The 25563-nt window shown below is 39.6% G+C and overlaps 1 protein-coding gene across 1 annotated transcript in view; it reads right to left on the reverse strand.

Annotated features, from left to right (window-relative positions):
- Window positions 1–1014: 1014 nt before the first annotated feature.
- dare (NADPH:adrenodoxin oxidoreductase, mitochondrial) overlaps window positions 1015–25563 on the reverse strand; it is an 80173-nt gene continuing 55624 nt past the window's right edge. Inside the window, exons 7-8 of the mRNA XM_067149802.2 lie at window positions 6784–6945; window positions 1015–2913 (exon numbers count right to left, since the gene is read on the reverse strand). Of these exons, the coding sequence (XP_067005903.2) occupies window positions 2750–2913; window positions 6784–6945 (326 nt within the window). The 3' untranslated portion in view covers window positions 1015–2749. The remainder of the gene's footprint in view (window positions 2914–6783; window positions 6946–25563) is intronic.

Genomic DNA, 25563 nt, shown 5'->3' on the forward strand with positions numbered 1-25563 from the left:
TAGGTCAGGGGATACAACTAGGGAGGATGGCCAGTACCTCACCTGCTATGCTGAACAGGGGCCTTGTGGGGGGGGGGGGGGGAAGTTTGGAAGGGATAGACAAGGAAGGGGGAAGGAAGCGGCCGTGGCCTTAAGTTAGGTACCTGGAGGAGAAGTGGGAAACCACGGAAAACCACTTCAAGGATGGTTTAGGTGGGAATCGAACCCCCCTCTACTCAGTTAACTCCCAAGGCTGAGTGGACCCCGTTCCAGCCCTCGTACCACTTTTCAAATTTCGTGGCAGAGCCGAGAATCGAACCCGGGCCTCCAGGGGTGACAGCTAATCACACTAACCACTACACCACAGAGGTGGACCAATTTTCTCTCTCACTCTTTTTAATGTCTTTCCTTTCAATTGAGGTTATTACATTTATGTTTAAAAAAGGAATTATTTCATTCTACACTTACTCTAATCTCTTCTTCTTGTTTGCCTCTTTTCCCATGTGGATTTGACCCAGTTTTATGACCAAATGCCCTTTCTAGTGACAACTCTATGTTATTGTTCACTATTGCATGTCTCCGTGGTGGTTGGTAGTATGGCGTACTCTAATCTTTTAATGTCAGATTATGTCTTTACCTTCTGATACTCTTCTTACATATCAGGACCACTTTCTACCACAATTTACTAAAATTAATTTTGTTTTTTTCTTAGTTGTTTATAGGTAAGTCTTTTTGAGAGAAATCACTTGACTCATCCATTTCTCACCTTCAATTATTGGTTTCTCCCATCATATCTATAAACATAACCAGTGTATTAGGGAGATAGTGAGTTTGAACCCCACTGTCGGCAGCCCTGAAGATGGTTTTCTGTGGTTTCCCATTTGCACACCAGGCAAATGCTGGGTCTGTTCCTTAATTAAGGCCACGGCCGCTTCCTTCCCACTCCTAGCCCTTTCCAGTCCTATCGTCACCGTAAGACCTATCTGTGTCAGTGCGACATAAAGCGGCTTGCATTAAAAAAAATAAAAAAATAAAAAACATGACCAGTCTTAAACCTGTTAGAATAACTAGAGTCATGATTTGACTGTTTGTAAGAAATACATAAGGTGTTTTTGTAAGATAAAGACCATTTTTTTCTGGAAACCAATATATAATCTTGCCTTAGCCAGTTGGCCTGTAGATAATGGAGTGTCATGTGCTCAGCATGACAAACTCCTCAGCCATATTGTTTGACTTTTGCATCCAGATCCACTACCTCTCATATCAGACAGATCCTTAGTTAGTCTAATGAGGATGAATGAATGCCATTCCCACCCTCAGGAATCAACCCTTGGGCCTCCGGGTAAGAGGCAGACACACTATCCCTAAACCAAGGGAAACAAATGTAATTTGAAAAAGTCAGTCAATACATAAACAGATGAATAACTGCACACGGCAACACCAAAAGATCTCAGTAAAAACACCTTGATATAATGAGTGAAGAAACTTGATGGATAAAAATATCTATACCAAGTAATAATACATTTCAGGTATATTCCCCCATGGTACAACAGCCTTGGAAGGGCATTGGCCTACCGAGCGACCGCTGCTCAGATTACAAGGTGTCGTGTGGTCAGCACAACGGATCCTCTCGGCCGTTATTCTTGGCTTTCTAGTCCGGGGCCGCCATCTCACTGTCAAATGGCTCCTCAATTGTAATCATGTAGGCTGAGTGGACCTCGAACCAGCCCTCAGACCCAGGAAAAAATCCCTGGCCTGGCCGGGAATTGAACCCAGGGCCTCCAGGTAAGAGGCAGGCACGCTACCCCTACACCACGGGGCCAGCATATTTCAGGTATATTGTATGAGTGAAAGATGCATTCCTTTTTTGAAGGAGAAATAACGTGGAAGTTACAGCAACTGAGACTTCATTGTCCATGGCCTTCTGTTGGTGTGGTGATTTATATTATCGTTCTGGCATCTTGTCACAAAACAATTGGCAGAATTTTACAATAAATGTTTTTCTCTCTCTATTCTTTTCTAATAGAGTACTGTATTTTACTGCATATTATAAGAAAATGATCAATAGGTGTCAAAGAAAAATGGTTACCAGCTCTTGAACGACTACGGAAAACAACATTTGGATAACAAATCTGCTGTTGCTGTCTATTGAACGAAAAGAGAACTGCTTTCCTTCTCAAGTAAATATCTATCCAAAGAAAACATTAGTTCTTGCAAGCTGATGGCAGTGACTTACATGTCAGATTTTTTATACCAGGACATGTATTAAATTAGACTGTCTAAATTCCAATCCTATTATAGTACGAAGGAAGAAAGACATGAAATATTGGTTTCTTCATTCACTTGCATGTCATGAAAATCAGGGGAGGTGAAAAAAGCAGAAAGCAATAATAAGACAAGCCAGGCTGCAATTCCAAGCATGATTGTGCTTCTCTTTCCTGTCACTCTATTTTATTTCTTCACATAAAGACCAAACTCCTTTGTACTATAGGCCTAGCAACTACCTTCCTTGGTTGGATTAGATTTTGTGTGGCCAGCACACCATATCTGAGAGCTCCCAACATCAGTTTATAAGATGAGAATTTCTTCATCTACTGTATTTAAGATTCTACTTGATTTTCAAAAAACATGAACAGGCTTCTCTGTTCTAAAATATATGTATAGTTCACTGATGGTGACAGTGAGACTATCTGTGGAATGAAGGTTACAGTTTATAAACTACGAATACGAATTAAGGTTAGTAATTTTTACTGTTAAGTGATTCACAATTTCAATTTCTTTGGGCCTCTTGCTTCTCTATAGTGCTGCCTGCAGCAATAGCTAACATTTCAGCAATGTCCACTATCTTCTCTCGAGGTTTACCAAGCTTCTTCCCCCTAGCCACTTCCACCTTATCGATCCTCTCCCAGTCCGCAAAGCTCACAGTCTGTACTCCTGAAGAACAAAAGAAAGCAAATTAAATTATTTCAAAAAATTGGATTTTCAAAATACTGCCTGCTTCCAAGAATGAAGCTCTATAAGAAAATGCCAACTGTTAGATTAGTATCACTCCATAAAAATGGTTTGAAATGTATACACTAATACAGAAAACTGGAATCCTCAATGTTCAAGAGCGGCATTTCTATGTAAGATCTTTAGTAAAAAGCAACTAAAGATGTAAAAAACTACTTACTTCTAACTATAAAAATAAAACATGAGCTTTGTCAGTACTTAAGTCATAAAAAATTACCAGGTTTTCTGCATCAGTAGGATCAAAGAAAGCAGGAAGTGACAACTGTTTCTTTCCATGATTGTCACCATAATACCAATCTGACATATACACAAATGATTAGTGACCGAGATTAATCGACTAGCAATGGAATTATGTGGTGAATGGCAAAACGTATCTTTAAAATACACAAATTTTTAAAATGTTTTGGACAAATTTAGTTTTCCAGTCTGTCAAAACTCTTATAATTAGAGTTATAATTACTCTTGTAACACTGCCGAGTGGCGTGACCCCATGAATTAATCGTCGCCATCCTGAACGGCAAAGCCTGCTGAAGAGGTAAAGCAGTTATCTTCTTGACTTGGTCTATCCATCTGCTTGCTTTTCTACTCTGTCTTGGGTCCTTAACCTTCCCTTCCATTATTCATTTTCCTAGGTTTTTTCCATCTCTTGTCACATGCCTAAAGAACTGGAGGATTTTTTGGTTGACACAGAAAGAAAGGCACTTGGAGATATAAAGTTCTTTGATAATGGATGCATTAGTTACTTTTTTGGGCCATTTTATATGTCAGCAACAAAATTCGAATGCGTCAATATGCCGCTTGGCTCTGGCCTTGAGAGTCCATATTTTGCAACCGTATAAGAAGGCGGAAAACACTAGTGTTTCAACAAGGAGGATCTTTGTACTGTTTGTGAACACCCTATTATGCTAGATCTTTTTGCTTCTTCAGAGCCACTTGTCCTAGTGTGATCTTCTTAACTCATCTTCTCAACCTCCTGTGTCGCAGATGGTTGACCCAAGATACAGACGAAAGAATGCACCACCTCGAAGTCCTGTAATTGACCTTTGAGTTGGAGCTGTGCTCCTCAATCTTTTATCATAAGTTTGGACTTGATGAAATTGATGTCTCATCCATATGACAGATTAGCATCTTTTACTTTTGTACCTTTAGACACATTGAAGAATTCAGAGGTGCCGGCACTTTTCTTTACAGCTGATATATGATTGCTATATAGACCCCTGATCAGTGATATCAAGCGTGGTGGGACACCGAACTGTATAAGCACCTGCCACAACTTTTCCCAGGCAACACAGTCAAAGGCTTTCCTATAGTAGTCAAGGAAGCAGATGAAAATGGAGGCACAGAACTCATGCAATTTCTCAATTATTTTTCAGATGTTAAGGATCTGTTCTAGAGTTTCTTTTCCTTCAACAAAACTTGCTTGTTCTGCGGATGTGAGGGATGATGTATGGCTTCAAATGTTGGTTCAAGATGTACAGGAAGATTTTGCTTGCGTAGAATATGAGTGCAATAGTTTAGTAGTTAGAGCAGATCCTGATTTACCCTTTCCTGTGCAAGAGAATGAAGAGAGGCTTAGACCAATCTTCTGACCACTCCCTAGTTTTAGACCAATCTTCTGGCCACTCCCTAGTTTCCCACACTCTTTTACACAATGAATGCAATACATTAACACCTTCTTGTCCCATCCCTTTAATCATCTCCCCAGATATACCGTCTACACCAGGAAACTTGTATGTAGTTCTTCAGATGTTGAATTTCATTCTGTATTTTGCTTTGTAAGATTCCAGTGTAAGTTGCTCAACTGCTAGGTGATCTGCACCATTGTTATTTCCAGAATTCAACTCTTCACAGTACTGTTTACACCTTGCAACAGCATCTTTCTTGTCTTCGATAGCGTCACTATTCTCGTTGTCTACCACCCATGTACAAGGTTTAAATTCGCAGGTGATGCTGTGAAGTTTATGAAGAGATCACGTACCTGATTCTGATTTTAGTGTTGTTCTATATCATCACAAACACTGCTAAGGAACTGTGCTCCATCACTTCTACAGTTGTATTTCTCTGCACAGGTTCCAATATCTGTCTTGATTCTGGATAGTGTGAATACCAGTTTTCTTCAGACTATTACTCTCTTCAATTAATTGTGGTGTAGATTGTGATATCCAAGAATGTTTTACAGTTTTCAGTCATTGTTCTGATGCTGTAAGAGATGAAGAAATGACCTATTTGATTCAATGCCATAGCTGGGAGAATGAATCATCCCTATCAAGACTGATGTCCTGGAGTTTCGGTCTTACAATGTCGCCAAATTCCTGAAGAGCTTTCTTGTTTGCGAGTCTTGGCTGTCTTTCTTGGTAAATTTCAGCTGCATATGCATTTTCATGGATAGCAGATTGTGATCACATCCACAGCCAGCTCCAGGAAAGATCTTGCAACCTAAGACCGAAGTCTTCCAATGTCTCCGCACTAAGATAAAGTCAGGCTGGTTTCTGAATCTATTGCCAGGTGATTTGCATGTATACAACCACCTTGGATGATGTTGGAACATAGTGTTACATGTCATTACTCACATAGAAATCCAACAAGTACCTTCTTCGTTCATTTCTCTCACCTAGACCTTGGTAGAATCTCCAATTTTAGAACCATGCGTATATATGTATAAGATAGTTTACACAAATGCACAAACAATATTGTACATATGGTTAAAAGTGATTTGATGGAATCTAAGGATGTTCTTGCAGAACAAAACATATGTCACTCTTTGTTTATTAGTGTTCATTTATTACAGTTTTATATGCATTATAATTATTGTTTTGACATACTGGAAAGCTTTAAAGTTGTATTAACCAAATCAACACTGAAAAAATAAATATGGCTTTCTTCTCAACAACAACAATTCCTGGATAGGAATCACATTCAAAATGTTTGATTCTGTCTATGTATACCTATGCCTCGTCCATCTACACCATTTGATACAGATACAAGATGGCCTGTAGTGCATCATAGTAAGTGGGCAGATAAACCTAATTACAAGCAACATGTGTATTCTTAATTGACTGGATTAATACGAGCTAATGTGAACCTGAAATCTTTACATTCCACCATTCCACTGACCAGAATAATTGAATAATGCTAGCCATACCGCTGAACTGTTTTCAGGAGTGGGTGGATTGTACTAAATGTACAGATGAGCCTGTGAGGAACTTACAGAATACCATGCCTTCATTTGATTCTGAATGACTTTACAATACATGTAAAGGAATGGAAACTGCCAAGTGTAGAACCTAAACAAAGCAGAAAGATATGAAGAATAGGAAGATAAATGAAAGACAAGATAATGACAGATTAATATGGGTGAAGAAAGCAATGAAAGATAGGGACAAACACGAACAGACAAAAGGACAAATGTTCACATTCTCCCTGCTCATCAAACCCATTTTTATCAAATCTATTTCTTCTTAGGCCCTGAGAAGCTTGCTTTTGCTTACCAGCTTCATCACGACGGACAAGCATCCACAGTAACAGAAAAGGTCATTCTGAAGAGTAGTGCAGTCTTGACATTTGAAGTGTAGGGTACGAAGAAAAGGAAAATACAAAACAAAAAGTGGTAGTTTTCTACAACTGATTGTTTCCTTTCCATTTCATCTATTTATTAAACCCATTTATTATTCTTTTCTCTTTCTGGTTTGTTCTGTTTTCCTTATTATCTAACCAAGTGTATAAATCCCTTTTGTAGTCAAGATGACTGAACTTACTAGGAGTATGCAGTGTTAAAAGGTAGCTGGATCTTACCTCGAGATTTTAATAAAGGTCCAATCATTTCAAAACCCGGTTTTAACGTTGTTACTTGTTCCATGTCTTGGACCATATTACGGCCTACAGAGAAAGCATTACCCATTGTAGAAAGAATAACTCCAACAGGTCCAGTGGCTAACCAGCCTGCAGCATACATACCTGCAAAAAAGAAAAGTTACAAGGAGATGCATATTTATATTCCAAACGCATTGAACTGCTCGGTACCTGGTTTTATTTGAGACTTTTTTTACTTATAAGTAGGGCCCGGATTCATATGCACTAAAAACTCCGAAAATTTGCATGCACATGTGCACTAAAATGTTGAAAATATGCACGAAAATATGCACTAAAAATAAAACATATTGCAATTACCAAACAAATTATTTAATTTTAACTCAGTGTTAAATTCATAAACAAGTTTCATTCCTTAGAAAATGATGCGTGGCAGTAGGTTTGAACAGTTTTTCAATCCTTTAAGGAGTCAATGAGATTCTATTGTCGGACAGAAGTAATTTATACACTGAAAATGATCGTTCTACATTGACGGACGTAACTGGGCAATACCTCTACACCGGCACCGACTGCTCGGGACATTTTCTGGCAAAGACTTTGGACATTTTTGCAGTTTAATCTGGTAAAACACTGAGCTCGATAGCTGCAGTCGCTTAAGTACGGCCAGTATCCAGTATTCGAGAGATAGTGAGTTCGAACCCCACTGTCGGTAGCCCTGAAGATGGTTTTCCGTGGTTTACCATTTTCACACCAGGCTGTACCGTAATTAAAGCCACGGCCACTTCCTTCCCAGTCCTAGCCCTATCCTGTCCCATCGTCGCCATAAGACCTATCTGTGTCGGTGCGACGTAAAGCCAATAGCAAAAAAAGAAAAAGAAGAATCTGGTGATACGCTGCAATAGACGAAGAGCAAGTTAATAGATGAATGCACTTGTTTAAGCAAACTGTAAAGAGAAGGAGGAAGGAATGTCAGAAAGAAGGAAATTGCTGTTGTGAAAAACGTCATTATCCATCTACCTACTTGTATTGCGATATTGAAAGCACTTTCCTTATTCAGGAAAGGTTTCTCATGTTGCCAAGTTATGTGCAACATACAGATTTCATTAAATTTTTCATTTTGTTCAGAAATCTTAGATAATCGATCACACATAAGAGAAAAATATGTCTGTATATGCACTAACGTTCAAAATATGCACTAACGTTCAAAATATGCATTTGCATATGCGCATATGCATTTTTTTAAAGTCCGGGGCCTACTTATAAGGTCACTATATTTAGCATTGTTCTTAGGATTATGATGTGTGTTATAATTATAGCATCATATAATAATAATAATAATAATAATAATAATAATAATAATAATAATAATAATAATAATAATAATAATAATAATAATGGCATGTGGCCTTCAAAGAGGCCTGATGCAGGTCTTTTGAGTTGATGCCATATAGGCGACCTGTGCATTTGTGAGTATGGGCCCTACCTATACTGAATTCTAATGATGAAGATGACACATGTACCCATCCCCCAAGGTTAAAATCCCCAACCCAGCTAGGAATCGAACCCAGGACCCCCTGGACCCAAGGCCAGCACGCTAACCATTTAACTATGGAGCCAGATATTGTAGCATAAAGAAACCCATTCCTACACACTATATCATAGTTATAAAAAAACATGCCAACTGGCCACGGTATTCCCTGCCTCTCGTAAGAGGTGGCTAAAAGGGGTCCCAGGGGCTCTTAACTTGGGAGTGTGGGCTAAGCGACCATGGGGTCCTTAACTGAGTCCTGGCATTGTTTCCACTTACTTGTGTCAGGCTACTCACTTTCGTCTATCCTATCCGACCTCCCTTGGTCAACTCTTGTTCTTTTACGGTCCCGGTGGTATTATATGTGTGTAGAGGCCTAGGAATCTTTCATTTTCACACCCTTCGTCGCCCTTTGTCTTTCCTTGGGCGATACATTCATTTTTCAAGGCTGCAGTGACTAGGAATTCCTCAGCTGTCATGCATCTGCTTGCCATTGAGAAGTTCCCATGTCATCAAGTAAGATGTGATTATTGGAATGCAACAATACTCTCACATTAAACAATACACGCACAGCTGTCTTAAAAAAAATTGAGTCCTCAGAAGAAACGGAAGGTTTCCCATTCAACACCACAATTTTACCTGCGCTCATTGTAGCATATTGTGTGCTTTCCGCAGCCATCTCAAGACACACAGATGAAGATGGAAGATCAACCTACTCATGTTTGAGTGTTTGCTATTAAAATAGCATCATCTTCAAGAAAATATGAGAATAATACCTCACTTTAATTCCCATGATAGCACCACCAATCCTAGAATAGACCTCTCAAATGCACAAACCTTCAGATGACATAGAAAGCTGATAATTATCTTGTCCACTAAAATCAGTAACAGTAAACACTGAAACACAATGCACATTCCACCCATTATAAGCAAGCAAACAAACAAACAACCAAGCCCATGACACATACAACCCATTAAGGACCTTTGCCTGTTGACCATCTAGCCCTCCAAGTGCTGATGGTTTCACTCTTAAGTGCTGAGCATTCTTAAGGCAGCGTGCATATACATTTAAAAAAAATTATAATAAATACAAATTTGTAACTACATATGGCATATTATATATCAGTTTGTTCAGGAAGAATTAGAGAATAATATAATAGTAGGATGTTTTACTTACAAGTATCCAGTAAAAGTATAATGGATGATTAGTCATACATTTTTTAAATTAAAAAAAATATTCCAAATTTTGAGGTTGGTAACAAGCACTACATTATCTGAAATTAAATTCCAAGATATACAAAATGTGCCAAATTTCATTACACGCAGAATGGTATATAATAATAGAAACTTCAATGAATAATAAAAAAGTCACAGGTAAAAAGACTCAGAGAGAGTCTGTTGTGGTGGGCCATTAGGTCTAGATGTGCCTGATAGGGTCCGCACGTTTGGATTGTCTACATCACTACTTGACGCATCACTATAGTCACGGGTATCTAAATTAGGGTCATATTCTTCCCCACTTCCAGAAGAATAGACGTCTAATGATAAATCATCAGGAAAATCTTCTACATTACCAATGTCGTCTTCACTTTCATCACTCCCAAGCTCCTCCAATGCTTCTCTAATTGCACTAGAACCACTTAGTTCATTCATGTTTATAATATAATAATCACTGAATAAAATAAACCAATTAAAATAGAGTAAGTCAGCCACACAATAATCACAAATCAGCTAGCAAACAATAACCTTCAAACGCGTGAAGCAGTTTGAGTAGACGTAAACAAAGACCAGTTCACAGCTGACAAGATCACCGCTTACTGCTTTATTTCCCCAACCAAAGACCAACTTGCACTTCCTACCAGATAGATAATTTCATTTCACAGCGAGAATATTCCTCAAATCGATTGTTATACCGATTTTAGGAGTTGTTATATCGATTTTACGAATCGTCTCACTGCAAGACGATAGCACTTCAGCCGGGATCCGAATCGTCTCGTAGTGAGACAATAGCACTTCGAGGGCCAAATGGCCTGCATCTATTGGAATGTCCTCGGGTCAGAGTGACAACTCCTCAGCTGTATTGCTTGGCCTTTACAATCAGGTCCATTGCCTCTTGTACAACATAGTCCCTCAGTTGGTCACACAAGGATGAGTGAAACCTGCTGCAGTCCTCAGTCCAGAACTAAAATCCTTGGAGCAGCTGGGAATTGAAGCTGGCACCTCAGGGTAAGAGGCAGAATGATACCCTTACACCATGAGGCTTGCCACATTCTTCCCAATACAAAACAGTTTTTTCAAAATTTTCAATACATGGAATTGCTGGAAAAGTTTGTTCTGTTAGAGTGTTGTCTCGTAACTAAGTGTCATTTGAGTCACATGTCTATTTTCACAAAAGGTGAACTGGCCAGTTAGACTGGGAAAATTTGAAATGGTTCATTTACATGACATGATTTGTAACGCCGGCTGTGAAAGCCTCAATTGCTATATGAGACTTTGAAAGACAACCCCTCCTCCATGATAATAAACTTTAATGAGACAACTGTTTGCGACGATCCTGGACAGGTTAAGGTTGTTATGAAACGAGGAGCCAAACATCCTGAACGTATCCTGCATACTTCAAAATAAAGCATCAGTGTCATGGTAGCTGACACAGCTGACAGGAAAGTACTTCCACCTTACACAGTTTAAAAAAGTAAACACTTGTAAACACTTATATGGTATGTGGAAGGAGGGAGGACTTAACAGGGCTGGATGCAGTTGAAACAGTAGTGGTCAGTTCGATATAGATGTATTTGAGGCTTGGTTTACAGAAATGTTTGTAAAGAAAATGGTTTGGGGATAACTTATCCAGCCACATCTCCCTGCATGAGGTAAGCCTTTGTGAGACAACATTATGTTTGTACATATACTGGTAAATTTTACCCACATTTGCCAGCCGCTTGATGTAGCATTTTTAGACCATTGTAAAGGGTATGGAAGGACATCTTGGATGACTGAAAGAGAACAAACAGAGGCATTCTCCCTAAGTCTAAATTTCCAAGCATGCTAAAGAAAACATTTGAGAAAGATGACCTAAATATGGCATCGAATATCATCTCTGGGTTTAGTAAATCTGGAATTCATCACAAAAGGTGTTGGCGCAACTCAGATTCAACAGACGCTGATTCTATCAGTCTTGACAGATCGTGGACCGATTCTTTTGAGGAACATTTGAAATGAGTGTGTGTTGGGAAACCATATAACAGTAGACCCGCTCACTGAAGAAAGCTACTAAACCTTCCAGTTGGAAAAGGGATTGTTGTTAGTGATGTGGCAATAGGCAATGAGGAAAGGGATAAGGACGATAAAACACTTTCAAATGATGCAGCTTCTTAACTGGATCTACATTTTTGGAAACTGTTCTTACAAATGCAACCAGAGAAGATGGTATGAGTAAGAAAGAAGAGAAAAGTCAGTCTCCAATAATTGGTGATTTTGTAATTGTGAAATTTCCAACAAACACAACAGTCAGAAATTTTGTTGGAAAAATTCTGAAGGTGTTATCCCAAATAGAATATGAAGCAAGTTCCTTAGGAAAATGGTGGAGCACAGTGGGATAAAAAACTGTGTGTTTGCACCAAATCCAGATGTTAGTCATACTGACAGGGATCAAATTGTACAGGTATTTTTGGGAAATATGATAATCGTGAAAAATTCTATTTTCCAGACACAGAGAACAGTAATTTGGAGGTGATGTCTGATAGTGTTGCTTTCATATGCTTTCATTCTTGTTTCATAATGCTTATGCAGGTTTATAAAATTATGCCTGAAATTGTTAAACCCCATACTGTATTAATCAAATTTTGATTTTTGTGCTTATTCCAAACTACAACTTTTTAAAAACATCAAATACAAGTCAATGTTACCCAGTAAAAGTTGAACACCATTCAAAACATTTAAGACTAGAAACATTTGTCACAAAAATTATGAATTTAATATTTTTGCTGAAGGTAATAAGTAATGTTTCTATATTTACTTCCTCATTCATGTAAGTCTATTTTTTTTTTTTTTTAATGTTATTTAGAAAAATCTGTATAAAATTTATCGGTATTACCCCATTCTACAGTACCTATTCATCAACACCTGTGTCTCAATTTAGGAGGTTCTCTCCAACGGCTGTCAATGGCTTAATCACCTTTAAGAAATACAGTTTTATTCTGGGTCCAAACAGGGTTTGCTCGATTAAAACTTGGCTCATAAACAGCTTTTATAGCCTTAAAGAACCCGTGGCTCTTGTGCGACTAAGCAAGGTGTTTAATTTCTTCCCCTTTTGACCTCCACCATTCATTTTTCAGAGTGAAGATTTTCCGTTGCACCTCAGCTTTACTTTGTTGCAATTACTTTTCTTTGACACAGAGTTAACATCGTTACACCAAGCGACAAACATCAGCCTTTTAGAATCAACAAGACTTTGTGTTTCCTGGTCATTTTCATTAAACTAATCCTGAAACTTCTTCAGCTTATAATCCAGAGTTTTGTCACAAACAGTGTGTACAGTTTCTTTCAGCCTCTTCCAGTTCTGTGCTGAATTATCTAAATATTTTTTATTTAACTGGGTTGTCAATTGTTGTTTGAAATCTTTCTTCTCTTCTGGGTCTTTTGACTGAGGGTCTAAGTTTTCTCTGCTGTTTTCTTCTCCTAGAGATGAATGATAGGGATATTTTTGACCTAACAAGATGATGGTTAGTCCAGCTATCATTAGCTCCAGTCATGGCTCTGGTTATAAACATGTCCTTCTGATCCTTCTTCTGGACAATGATATAATCTGCCAGGTGTCAATGCTCCAATCAGGGGTGTTGCCAGGAAGTTTTAAGGTGATTTTTCTGGCAAAATATGGTGTTGGTGAACACTATGTCATGTTTCACACATTTTGTAAGCAACAATTTTCCTATGCCTTCCTTGCCAGTAACACTTAGGCCTACCATAGATGATGATTGCATCCCACATGAGCATAGAATTCACCCAAAAGTATTATCTTGTCACTCCTAGGAATAGCTGATAGGATTCCATCAAGATCCAAGTAAAACTTCTCCTTTATATCATTGTCTGCATCAAGAGTTGGATCATATACACTGAAAATAGTAGCTCATTTATTCTTCACAAGTTTAAGTCTCAGTGACATGAGTCATTTGTTGATGGTATTAAAAATTCGGAGGGAATACTAACCCGTGTGTTCTTTACGGTGAAAACTACTTCATATATTTTTTTCTCACTTCCTTTCCAGGGAAAGGTGTAACCACTTCCATGCTCCTTCAACTGCCCTTCACCTGCTTGTCTGGTCTCCAAGAACACAGCAATATCAATGATGAACTCCTCAGTTCCTGGGCAATAATAGCAGTAAGTCTTTCTGATTGTTCACTCTAAGGATTGTCTAATAGGGTTTGCATATTTAATGTAGTAAAATACATTATTTGATCGTAAAAGGTGAAGCTACTGGATGTGGTTCTTCAATCAACATTGTATGAGGCTGGCTTTGGTTAGGGCACCTTTGCTAGCCCACTCCCCATTTGAGATGAGCACAGCAGACCCTAAACAGGACTACTCAATTACTGACACAGCTACCAAATCATTCTACAGCCTCAAATAAGACAATAGATCACATAACCACCACCTACATGCCAGTTCATCACTACAGGCTCCCAGACTTTACTTGTCCCAGCCCGTTGCAAATCCCCGATTACTGCAAGGCTTTGAAGAAGTTTGACATTAGACACCCATGCCTGACATCTTTTAGTCTGAATATACTGGCGCGCAATAGCAAACACATGTTCCTTGACAGTATAGCAACTTCCTGCGTTTCATCCACCGTTGGGGTCTTCAGGGTTGCAGTCGCTTCACTGAAGAACAGACACTGCTGAGGGAGGACAGTTCTTCTGCTCTGTCAGCTGTTGAGACAAAGGGTCGTCTTCTGCCTTCCAAACTGCTGCCCATCTTCAATTGTGTCATAAATTTGAGTGTCATCATTTCCTGCGGGAAAAATACGCCCAACTTTAGTTTTCCAGGTTTGGTACTGGCTGCCTGACCCTCGGCCAGACAGTCGCAGATAGTGCCATCTACTGTCAAATGTGATAGCAGGATCATTCTGTTCTGACCATTGTGTATAAATACTGCATTTTGCTAATGTTAATTCTCTTATCTGAGTATTTACATGAAGCTGTGTTAGCAACTGGCACACACATCATCAAGCACTGCTGTAAGGAACTCCATATCTCAAGACTGAAACACTATACTGAAGAACAATAAGAAGATATAGAATGCAGCATATCTCTTATCGTGTCCAACTACATTGATGGTGGTCATGAAATCTCAAAGGCATGAATAAAGCAAGCAATTCCATACCAAGGTATTAAAACACTTACTGTCAAATGTAGTTTTCAAATGTACCATGCACAAGGTTGATTTATCAATGTTTAAAATAAACAAAACCCATGCTGATATTAAGCATGCATGTTTTGTTTCCCTACTCTAACTGAACTTACTGCCTTCGATCACATTATCATTACTAGCACCACCTGTTGGCTTCTTAGCAAAATAAGAAATGAACCGTCTCATTGAATGTTGAAGGTGGTCAAAAGGGCAAAACCAATTAACTGAAAAATTAAGAGAAAGAATCATGCCAAATATAATATTTTATTATATAACACTTATAGTAAATCGAATCAGTATGATCAAATCTCAAATATTCTCATGTTTTAATGTTGCATGTTATTAGGAAACAACTCTTTTTTATTTTATTTTATTGTGAATTCTATATTGAAAATTGTGATAAGACAACTAATATAAATATTTTGATTTTTTTTTTTCTGCATGGCATATATTCCACAAATTCTTCAAGATGACTTAATAAAATAAGAAATGAACCATCTTGATGAATGGTGAACATAGTCAAGAGGACAAATCCAGTTAATTAAGTTAATTAAAACATATATACATACATTATCATTATAGACCATTATGCCTTTCAGCATTCAGTCTGCAAGCCTGATGTGAATTTACTAAACGTCGCCACAATCCTCTATTTGCAACCAGTGCTGTGACCTCATTTAGTTCTATACCTCTTATCTTTAAATCGTTAGAAACTGAGTCTAACCATTGTCGTCTGGGTCTCTCTCTACTTCTCTTACCCTCCATAACAGAGTCCATTATTCTCCTCGGTAACCTATCTTCCTCCATTCGCCTCACATGACCCCAGCACCAAAGCCAGTTTATGCGTACAGCTTCATCCATTGAGTTCATTCCTAACTAGCCTTTATCTCCTCATTCCGAGTACCCTCCTGCCATTGTACCCACCTGTTTGTACCAGCAATCATTCTCGCTACTTCCATGTCTGTTACTTCTAACTTATGAATAAGATATCCTGAGTCCACCCAGCTTCCGCTCCCGTAAAGCAAAGTTGGTCTGAAAACAGACTGATGTAGAGATAGTTTTGTCCGGGAGCCGACTTCCTTCTTACAGAACACTGTTGACCACAACTGCGAGCTTACTGCATTAGCTTTACTGCACCTTGATTCAATCTCACTTACTATATTACTATCCTGGGAGAACACACAACCTAAATACTTGAAATTATCTACCTGTTCCATTTTTGTATCACCAATCTGACATTCAGTTCTGTTGAATTTCTTACCTACTGACATCAATTTAGTCATTTAAAATTTCATGATTGTTCCGTATTGAATAGAGCAATATACAATATTAAATAGAAGGAAGGATCCACCTTTCAATACTCTGTTGTTAAGTTGTAATAATAATAATGTTATTTGTTTTACGTCCCACTAACTACTTTTTAAGGTCTTCGGAGACGCCGAGGTGCCGGAATTTAGTCCCGCAGGAGTTCTTTTACGTGCCAGTAAATCTACCGACACGGGGCTGTCGTATTTGAGCACCTTCAAATACCACCGGACTGAGCCAGGATCGAACCTGCCAAGTTGGGGTTAGAAGGCCAGCGCCTTAACCGTCTGAGCCACTCAGCCCGGCTGTTGTTGTGTTGTTAAGTTGAACCAAATAGAAGTTACATGAAAGTAGTGAGAATGATTGCTAGTACAAACAGGTGGGTACAATGGCAGGAGGGTACTCGGAATTAAGAGATAAAGGCTAGTTAGGAATGAACTCGATGGATGAAGCTGTACGCATAAAACCGGCTTCGGTGGTGGGGTCATGTAAGGCGAATGGAGGAAGACAGGTTACCTAGGAGAATAATGGACTCTGTTATGGAGGGTAAGAGAAGTAGAGGGAGACCAAGACGACAATGGTTAGACTCAGTTTCTAATTATTTAAAGATAAGAAGTATAGAACTAAATGAGGCCACAGCACTGGTTGCAAATAGAGGATTGTGGCGATGTTTAGTTACAACTGGAATTGCTTCGGCATGAAATAGTGTTAATTTTTTGCCTGTGATCATTGTGTTAGTTGTTTTTAGATTTTTATGACTTAATTTTTGCACTGCTTTGCTAATTGGCTGATATATATATTTCGTATGGCATGAGGATACATTGTTACAATTTGGTTATTTAAAAATATGTACAATTACACAAAAAACAGTTTCAGCTATACACACAGAACAAGTACGTAATAAACAAACAATATTTATACATTTGAGCTCATCAATGTCTGCATTGCTGCTAAAGCTGAATGTCCAGTTTTGTTAGCCAACTCACAGCTTCATCACTGGCCTCGTGGATATCCTTTATTGTTCCATTGAATCTTCGGAGTGGGCACTTTGTGACGATATGTTGAACGGTCTGAGACACGTCAGAGCAGTCGCAATAAGGATCGCTGGTAATCTTCCACTTGTGTTTCCAGAAGTTGCATCTGCCATGTTGAGTTCTGATCCAATTAAGTGATGACCAGATTTTTCTGGGTAAGTTGAAACCAGGAGGTTGCATAACTGGATCCAAAATTAGACCTAATCTGTCAGGGTTTGAAGCTGCCCACCCATCGCGCCAGGCAGTGTTAGTATGAAATTCATCTTAGGCTAGCCTCTTTCCTAGTAACCAAGAAGGGTTCCTAGATTTCAGCCTGAGATCTTCACGAAGGCAGTCTTGATGTATTGGTAGAAGAGGATTGTCACAGCATTTAACCCATTCTTTCTTCAGTGCCATTTGTCTTTGGAGATGAGGAGGTGGAATATTTGAAAGAACTGGTAACCAATCCAAAGGTGTGGATTGGATGGTTCCTGATATAGTCCTCATTGTATCGTTTAACTGAGTATCTATCTTCTTTGTATGGGCACTGTTGAGCCATACTGGGCAGCAGTATTCAGCTACTGGGTATACTAACGCAAGTGCTGTAGTTCGGAGGGTGGATGCAGATGGGCCCCAGCTTGTTCCTGTGAGTTTGTGCAGGATGTTATTGCGGGTTTTGATCTTGGCAGATGTTTTGCGTACATGTTCGCTGTAAGTCAAAGATTGATCCAAGGTAACGCCTACATATTTTGGATGAGGATTGAACTTCACTATCATCATCATCATCTAAAGGCTTCGCCTTGTCGCTGCAACCATTGATCTCTTCTCTCTGCGATCCTTTTCATCTCTCCATAACCTTGGCATCCCATCATCTCAACTACCTCTTCAATGATCTTCTTCCGTGGTTTCCCTCTGCCTTTCTTTCCCATCACCTTGCCTTCGAACAAGTTCTTTATGAAGTTATTATGCCGGAGAATGTGACCGAAAACTGATGCTTTTCTCCTTTTTATCGCTGTTATTAAATGCCTCTGGGTGTTTATTTCTCTAAGCACTGCTTCATTAGTTTTCTTCTCAATCCAGCTAGTGAACTTCACTATATGACCTCTGAATTGAACCTGAGGGACATAATTGGCTTGCCTGTTGCTCAAATGAAAGCAGCTGACCTCTGTTTCTGTTATGTTTGGTTTCAGTCGCCAAGTTTTAAAATAATTATCAATTCTGCAGAGATCTTTAGTGAGTGTGGTTTCTGCTCCAGCAAAATCACCAGACTGGGCTGCCAAACAGATGTCGTCAGCGTATATAAACTTCCTAGCATTAGTTGAAGGTAGATCTGCTGTATATACATTGAATAGCAATGGGGCCAGTACCGATCCCTGTGGTAATCCGTCACTCAGTTTGTAAGTTTTACTTATCTTGCCGTGTAGGTGTACTTCAATCATTATATTAGCCAACATATTTTTCAGCAGGGTGGCAAGCGTCTTACAAGGGATTAACTTCAGGAATTTGAGGATCATTCCTTTTTGCCAGACTGTGTCATAAGCTGATGACAGATCTATGAACACTGCTACGGTCTTCTTTCGATCTTGAAATCCCCTCTCAATATGGGTGGTTAGGGCTAACACCTGGTCGGTACAGCTGCGGCTTGGTCTGAAGCCAGCTTGTTCAAGTGGTATGTGCTCTAGGATTTTGGCTGAGATTCTACTGTATATTACTCTTTCCAGTAGTTTGTAGCAGACACTTAAAAGACCTTTGGGTCTGTAATCTTCTGCACTGTCTCCACTTTTCCCTGGTTTAAGGATTGCTACTATTTTTGTTCTTTTGAGTATTGATGGTAGTTGTCCAACATGTAAGATATTGCTGTAAAATTTGGCAAGCCATTCGGTTGTTCGGGGGCCACAATGTATAAGGAATTCTGGGTATATTCCATCCAATCCGGCTGCTTTTCCTGACTTTATTTCTTTTAGCGCAGTTGAGATCTCAGCAGCTGTGAAATCAGAGGAAAACTGAGAGACTGCTTTGGCATGGGTTATCCTCGATTTTAGCTCTTGTTGAATTCTTTTTGACTCTTTCTTATTTGTGGCTGATGATGACACTTCAAATATGTTGAAACCAGTCCCAAATGAACAGGTTGTAACTTCTATTTGGTTCAACTTAACAACGGAGTATTGAAAGGTGGATCCTTCCTTCTATTTAATATTGTATGTCAATTTAGTCTTCAAAATGCTAATTTTCATACCATACTCATTGCACCTATTTTCAAGTTTCAAGATATTAGACTGCAGGCTTTCGGCACAATCTGTCGTTAAGACAAAGTCATCAGCATAAGCCAGACTGCTTACTACATTTCCACCTAACTGAATCCCTCCCTGCCACTTTATACCTCTGAGCAGATGATCCATGTAAACTACAAACAGCAAAGGTGAAAGATTACAGCCTTGTCTAACCCCTGAAAGTACCCTGAACCAAGAACTCATTCTACCATCAATTCTCACTGAAGACCAATTGTCAACATAAATGCCTTTGATTGATTTTAATAATCTACCTTTAATTCCATAGTCCCCCAGTATGGCAAACATCTTTTCCCTCGGTACCCCGTCATATGCTTTCTCTATATCTACGAAACATAAACACAGCTGTCTATTCCTCTCGTGGCACTTTTCATTTACCTGGCGCATACTGAAAATCTGATCCTGACAGCCCCTCTGTGGTCTGAAACCACACTGGTTTTCATCCAACTTCCTCTCAACGACTGATTGCACCCTCCCTTCCAAGATGCCAGTGTATAATTCGCCTGGTATACTAATCAATGAGATACCTCAACAGTTGTTGCAATCCTTCCTGTTCCCTTGCTTATAGATAGGTGCAATTACTGCTTTTGTCCAATATGAAGGTACCTTACCAACACTCCATGCTAATCTTACTACTCTATGCAGCCATTTCATCCCTGCCTTCCCACTATACTTCACCATTTCAGGTCTAATTTCATCTATTCCTGCTGCTTTATGACAATGGAGTTTATTTACCATCCTTTCCACTTCCTCAAGCATAATTTCACCAACATCATTTTCCTCCTCCCCATGAGCTTGGCCGTTCGCAACACCACCAAGAAGGTTTCCTTTTACGTTGAGAAGATGTTCAAAATATTCCCTCCACCTCTCCAGTGATTCCCTGGGATCTATTATGAGTTCACCTGAATTACCCAAAACACTGTTCATTTCCTTTTTCCCTCCCTTCCTAAGATTCTCTATTACTGTCCAGGAAGGTTTGCCTGCTGCTTGACCTAGCCTTTCCAGGTTATTACCAAAATCTTCCCAAGACTTCTTTTTGGATTCAACAACTATTTGTTTCGCTCTATTTCTTTCCTCTACGTACAATTCCCTGTCTGCATTGGCCCTTGTTTGAAGCCCCACTGTTGGCAGCCCTGAAGATGGTTTTTCATGGTTTCCCATTTTCACACCAGGCAAATGCCGGGGCTGTACCTTAATTAAGGCCACGGCCGCTTCCTTCCACTTCCTAGGCCTTTCACATCCCATTGTCGCCATAAGACCTATCTGTGTCGGTGCGACGTAAAGCAAATAGAAATAATAATAGAAGCCATTTCTGATAAGCCTTCTCTTTATGTTTACAAGCTGCTCTCAATTCATCATTCCACCAAGATATTCACTTTTTCCCATCTTTACACACAGTTGTTCCTAGGCATTCCCTTGCTGTTTCCACTACAGCATCCCTGTATGCCACCCATTCTCTTTCCATATCCTGAACCTGCTTACTGTCTACTGTTCGAAACTTCTCACTAATCACATCCATGTACTTCTGTCTAATTTCCTCGTCCTGAGGATTTTCTACCCTTATTCGATTGCAGACAGATTTCACTTTCTCTATCCTGGGCCTAGAGATACTTAGTTCACTACAGACCTAATAGTGGTCTGTATCATCGAAAAATCCACTAAAAACTCATACATTCCTAACAGACTTCCTAAATTCAAAGTCGGTTCAGATATACCCTATTATGGACCTGGTACCCCTAGCCTCCCAAGTGTAGCGGTGAATAGCCTTATGCTTGAAGAATGTATTCATAACTGCTGAACCCGTACTAGCACAGAAGTCCAGCAAACGCTTACCATTTCCATTGGCTTCCATATCTTCCCACATTTACCAATCACCCTTTAGTATTCTTCAGTTCTATTTCCAACTCTCGCATTGAAATCGCCCATTAGCACTATCCTATCCTTGCTGTTGACCCTGACTACGATGTCACTCAATGCTTCATAAAACTTGTGAATTTCATCTTCATCTGCGCCCTCACATGGTGAATACACTGAGATGATTCTCGTCCTAATTCCTCCAACTGTCAAATCTACCCACATCATTCGCTATGTTGCGTGCAATGGTATTCCGGATAATCAGCGCTACCCCATACTCGGCCCTTCCCTTTCTAACACCCGTCATGTACACTTTATAATCTCCTTTCTCTTCTGTGTTACTCCCCTTACCCAAATATTATTACTTCGTAGCACATCCAGATGCATCCTCTTTGCTGACTCAGCCAGTTCTACTTTCTTTCTTCCATAAGCCCCATTAATATTGATAGCTCCCCATTGAAGGCCATTTCGTTCGCCAAGTTATTTCCAAGGAGTCTCCCACCTGTCAAATGGGAGTAGGGACTCCATTACTCTCATAGGTACGAGGCTTGCTTAAAATGTTCTGAGCTTGGTACATTCATGAAGCAGGATGCTACCCTACTTGCACATAGGCCAAGTGAGGATCTCTCCTCTAACGGGTTAGGGACCACGGTTGATTGTATAGTCATAGCCGTCTGAGCACAAAGAGGGCCATGACTTAGAATATGTCCGAGATGCCCACTCCCATTCCATAGCAACTGGTATCCTGACTCTCAGGACCACTTACTAGGCCACTCAGCCATTGCTCATGGTTCACGAACTAGGACGTGTCTACAGTAACCCACACCATGGAACATTGATTAAAACATTAGGTTGCTGGACAAACAATTTCATATAACCCGCACTTTGTTAAAATAACACCTAGACGAAGGTGTGTGCCACTTACTATTACCAATGGTAAAGCATTCTTAAATTCAAACCTGCGTTATTGGAGAGGTGAACAGTCGAGATTTTCTTCTGAAGATGCAGAGCAAAGTTCTCTGCGAAACGTAAAGAATTTCACCTTGTTTTCTTGACATGGCATAAGCTCAAAAAGAAAACCTGTTTTTATCACTTGTCACAATGGATTCTGAGAACCAGACAGTGAGGGCATTTTGAGAATATGTTTCCACAAACCAAATTGTCATTGGACCTGAACAGCAGTCAGTTCATAAGGATCTACCAGTCATTGTTTATATGCTATCTCCAGTTGATGGAGATGTACAGCAACTGTCCCTTTTTGGAAACATCAACAATTAACAGGTGCTGGCATGTGGCTGCTCTTCAAGCAAGATGCACAGACCCTCACTTACTATAAATGAAGGTCATTCTTAGTAAAATTCTTCTTCAAGGCTACTATGTCCATCACAAAACTACTTGAACCAATATGTTGTTAACTTACTGCATTAGCTTTTCACCTTCTATCTCATATATATCTTTGGCTGCTGACTAATGTTCTCTCTGCAAGAATTTAACACACACACAAATTGTAATTTTGTCATAGATTTCTGATTATATTTTAGAGAATATGCACACAATGTATTATATATGTATTGGACATATCATTATTCATCTTGAAGTATTCTTCAGAAGATAGGACAAACACAAACCAATTATCTGAAGCCCATGAACTCTATCAACAGAATAGAAGTGCTTAAATCTGTCAACTACGTTACCAGCATGTAAAAAAAAAAAAAAACTGTAAACACCATACTACACAATAAATGGCCTTAGAAATGTTTAAAAAAATTAGACCACTATGCAAGAAGGATTACTACTATACCAAATTGGTTTGCTGCACGGTTAAGGTCATGTAGTTGTGAGCTTGCATTCAGAAGATGGTGGGTTTGAATCCCACCATCGGCAGGCTTGAAGATGGTTTTCCGTGGTTTCCCATTTTCATATCAGACAAAAGCTGGGGCTGTACCTTAATTACGGTCATAGGCAATACCTTCCCAATCCTAGCCCTTTTACATCCTTATGTCACCAAAAACCTTTGATGTGTTAACGCGATGTTAATGATGATTATGATCAGGTGTCATCAAGTCAACATCGACTCCTAGCAACTCCATGGATGGACTGCCTCCAGATGTTTCGGTCTTCAACCAAATACTTCAGATCGTTCAGTGACTTGTTCATGTTGGATTTGATGGAGTCTATCCATCGCCGTTATCTAGCAGACCCCTCTATCTTCCCAAGCATAGGAGTCTTTTCTGGTGAATCAGGGTGTCTCATAATATGTCCAAAATATGACAGCTGCAATCTGGTAATGAATGCCTCAAGAAACACATCTGGTTTGATCTTCTGAATGACCCATGCATTTGTCTTCTTGGCTTTCCAAGGGATAAACATTATACTTCTCCAACACCAGAGCTCGAATGTATCAAAATGCTTCCTATCTCACTTCCTTATGGTCCAGCTTACACAACCATATGTAGCTATGGGAAAGACTAATGCCTTAACCATTCTGACTTCAGTATGCAAAGATACATCTGAACACTTGGAAGATCTTTGAATGCTGCTCTTCCAAAGACAAGTCTTTGGCAAATTTATGGTTGTTTGTGCTACTTCTACTGATCATTGATCCCAACAAACAAACTATTCACCTCTTTGATTAATTCATTATTTACTATAATGTTTGATGGTAAACTTGTGATTATCTTTTAGAATTTGTTTTACATCACACCGACACAGATAGGTCTTATGACGACAATGGGATAGGAAAGGCCTAGGAGTGGGAAGGAAGTGGCCGTGGAAGTGGCCCCAGCATTTGCATCGTGTGAAAATGGGAAACCACAGAAAACCATCTTCAGGGCTGCCACTATCTTCTGGGTGCAAGCTCACAGCTGCGCGCCCCTAACCGCACGGCCAACTTGCCCAGTGTCGTAATTTTGGTCTTGTTGATATTCAGGTACAGGCCCATGTTCTCACTCTGCTCTCTAACTTTCATTATGATGTTCTCTAGTGCTTTCTTACTTTCAACAACCAAAGTGGTGTCATCTACATACCTCAAGTTGTTTATATTCAACCCACCAATCTTAAAACCATGAGGTGACTCATCCAATCCAGATTTCCTCATGCTGTACTCAGTGTACTGATTGAACAAGTAAGGCGGAAGTATACAGCCTTGTCTAACGTCTTTGCTAATGGGGAACCATTCTGTTTCACCATGCTCAGTTTTAATGTTGGCTTCTTGTCCCAAGTAGCGGACAGTGAGAGGTTCAGGTATGCCCATCTGTCAGAATACATTCCACATTTTCTCATGACTTACACCAGGGCCTCTCAGGGTGCATGTGCCAGTGCGCTGCACAGCGCAAGGTGCACGAGACGACTTCACTGGGTTGACCAGAATGCAAATCCTCACTCCACTTTCCCTACATCTGTCTCACCCGTTCGGCCTGTCCCCGCCTTCTTCGCCCTCCCCGCTGATTCTCCCCTCACTGCGAAATGTTTATGTGCGGTGAGTGGAGACACACTGTTATATGGGACAACCTTACCGGTGTTAAAAAATGTTTCTTTCGATTTGGCTTGGGCAGACAGTTTATCTTCTCTAGCTCTTCTTTTCCTTTTTCTTTGCAATTATACCAGTAATGTCTGGAACAAGGGATCGGCTGACAGCAATTCTGAAAGTGTTCTTTAAATTAAATCAGAAATACTTGCTCGCAATCTAGTTGTTTTTTACAAGTCAAAACATGAAAAAGACTTTCACATATGCATGTGGTACAAAACATAGAAATAATCTTAGCTGCTTCTCGATGCAACTTACGAAAATCTTCCTTCGACAAATTCTCGTAGAATTCAAGCGAAGCCTTAGCATTGAAGAATAGATCTTTTTGATGATCACATAATTATTGTCCCACGGATTAAGCATTTGGCTTTATCATCACGACTGAGAAAAAAGTACAAAAGTTCCCAGTTCAATTGAAATGGACTTTCGGAAGTCTTTGCTTTCTTCGAAACAGGTTGCTCCATTGTTATGTTGTCTTACGCTTATCTATTTCACTGATAAGAAAGCCGCCTGTCACCGAAAGCTTCGTCGCTCTCAGCACACTACACCATGCGAGTCAAGCCGAGTTGAGTCGAGTCGGACCGATGCACAGTACACAGAGCCTTTGCGCCTCAGTTTGCACGCCTGAGATTTGGGGCATTTGAAAGGCCCTGACTTACACTATCAAAGGCCTTCCTGTAAACTATAAAGCACATGTACAGTTCCTTATGGTATTCCTTTGCTGTTTCTATCATCCAACGTACGTCACTAATGATGTCCCTGGTTCTTCCAACTCTTCTAAAACCAGCTTGAGTAGCGGATATTTAGTATTAATGAACTTAACCATTTTCAGTTCCTGACTGGTTT

Source organism: Anabrus simplex, chromosome 6 (assembly GCF_040414725.1).
Source record: "Anabrus simplex isolate iqAnaSimp1 chromosome 6, ASM4041472v1, whole genome shotgun sequence".
Taxonomy (NCBI): domain Eukaryota; kingdom Metazoa; phylum Arthropoda; class Insecta; order Orthoptera; family Tettigoniidae; genus Anabrus; species Anabrus simplex.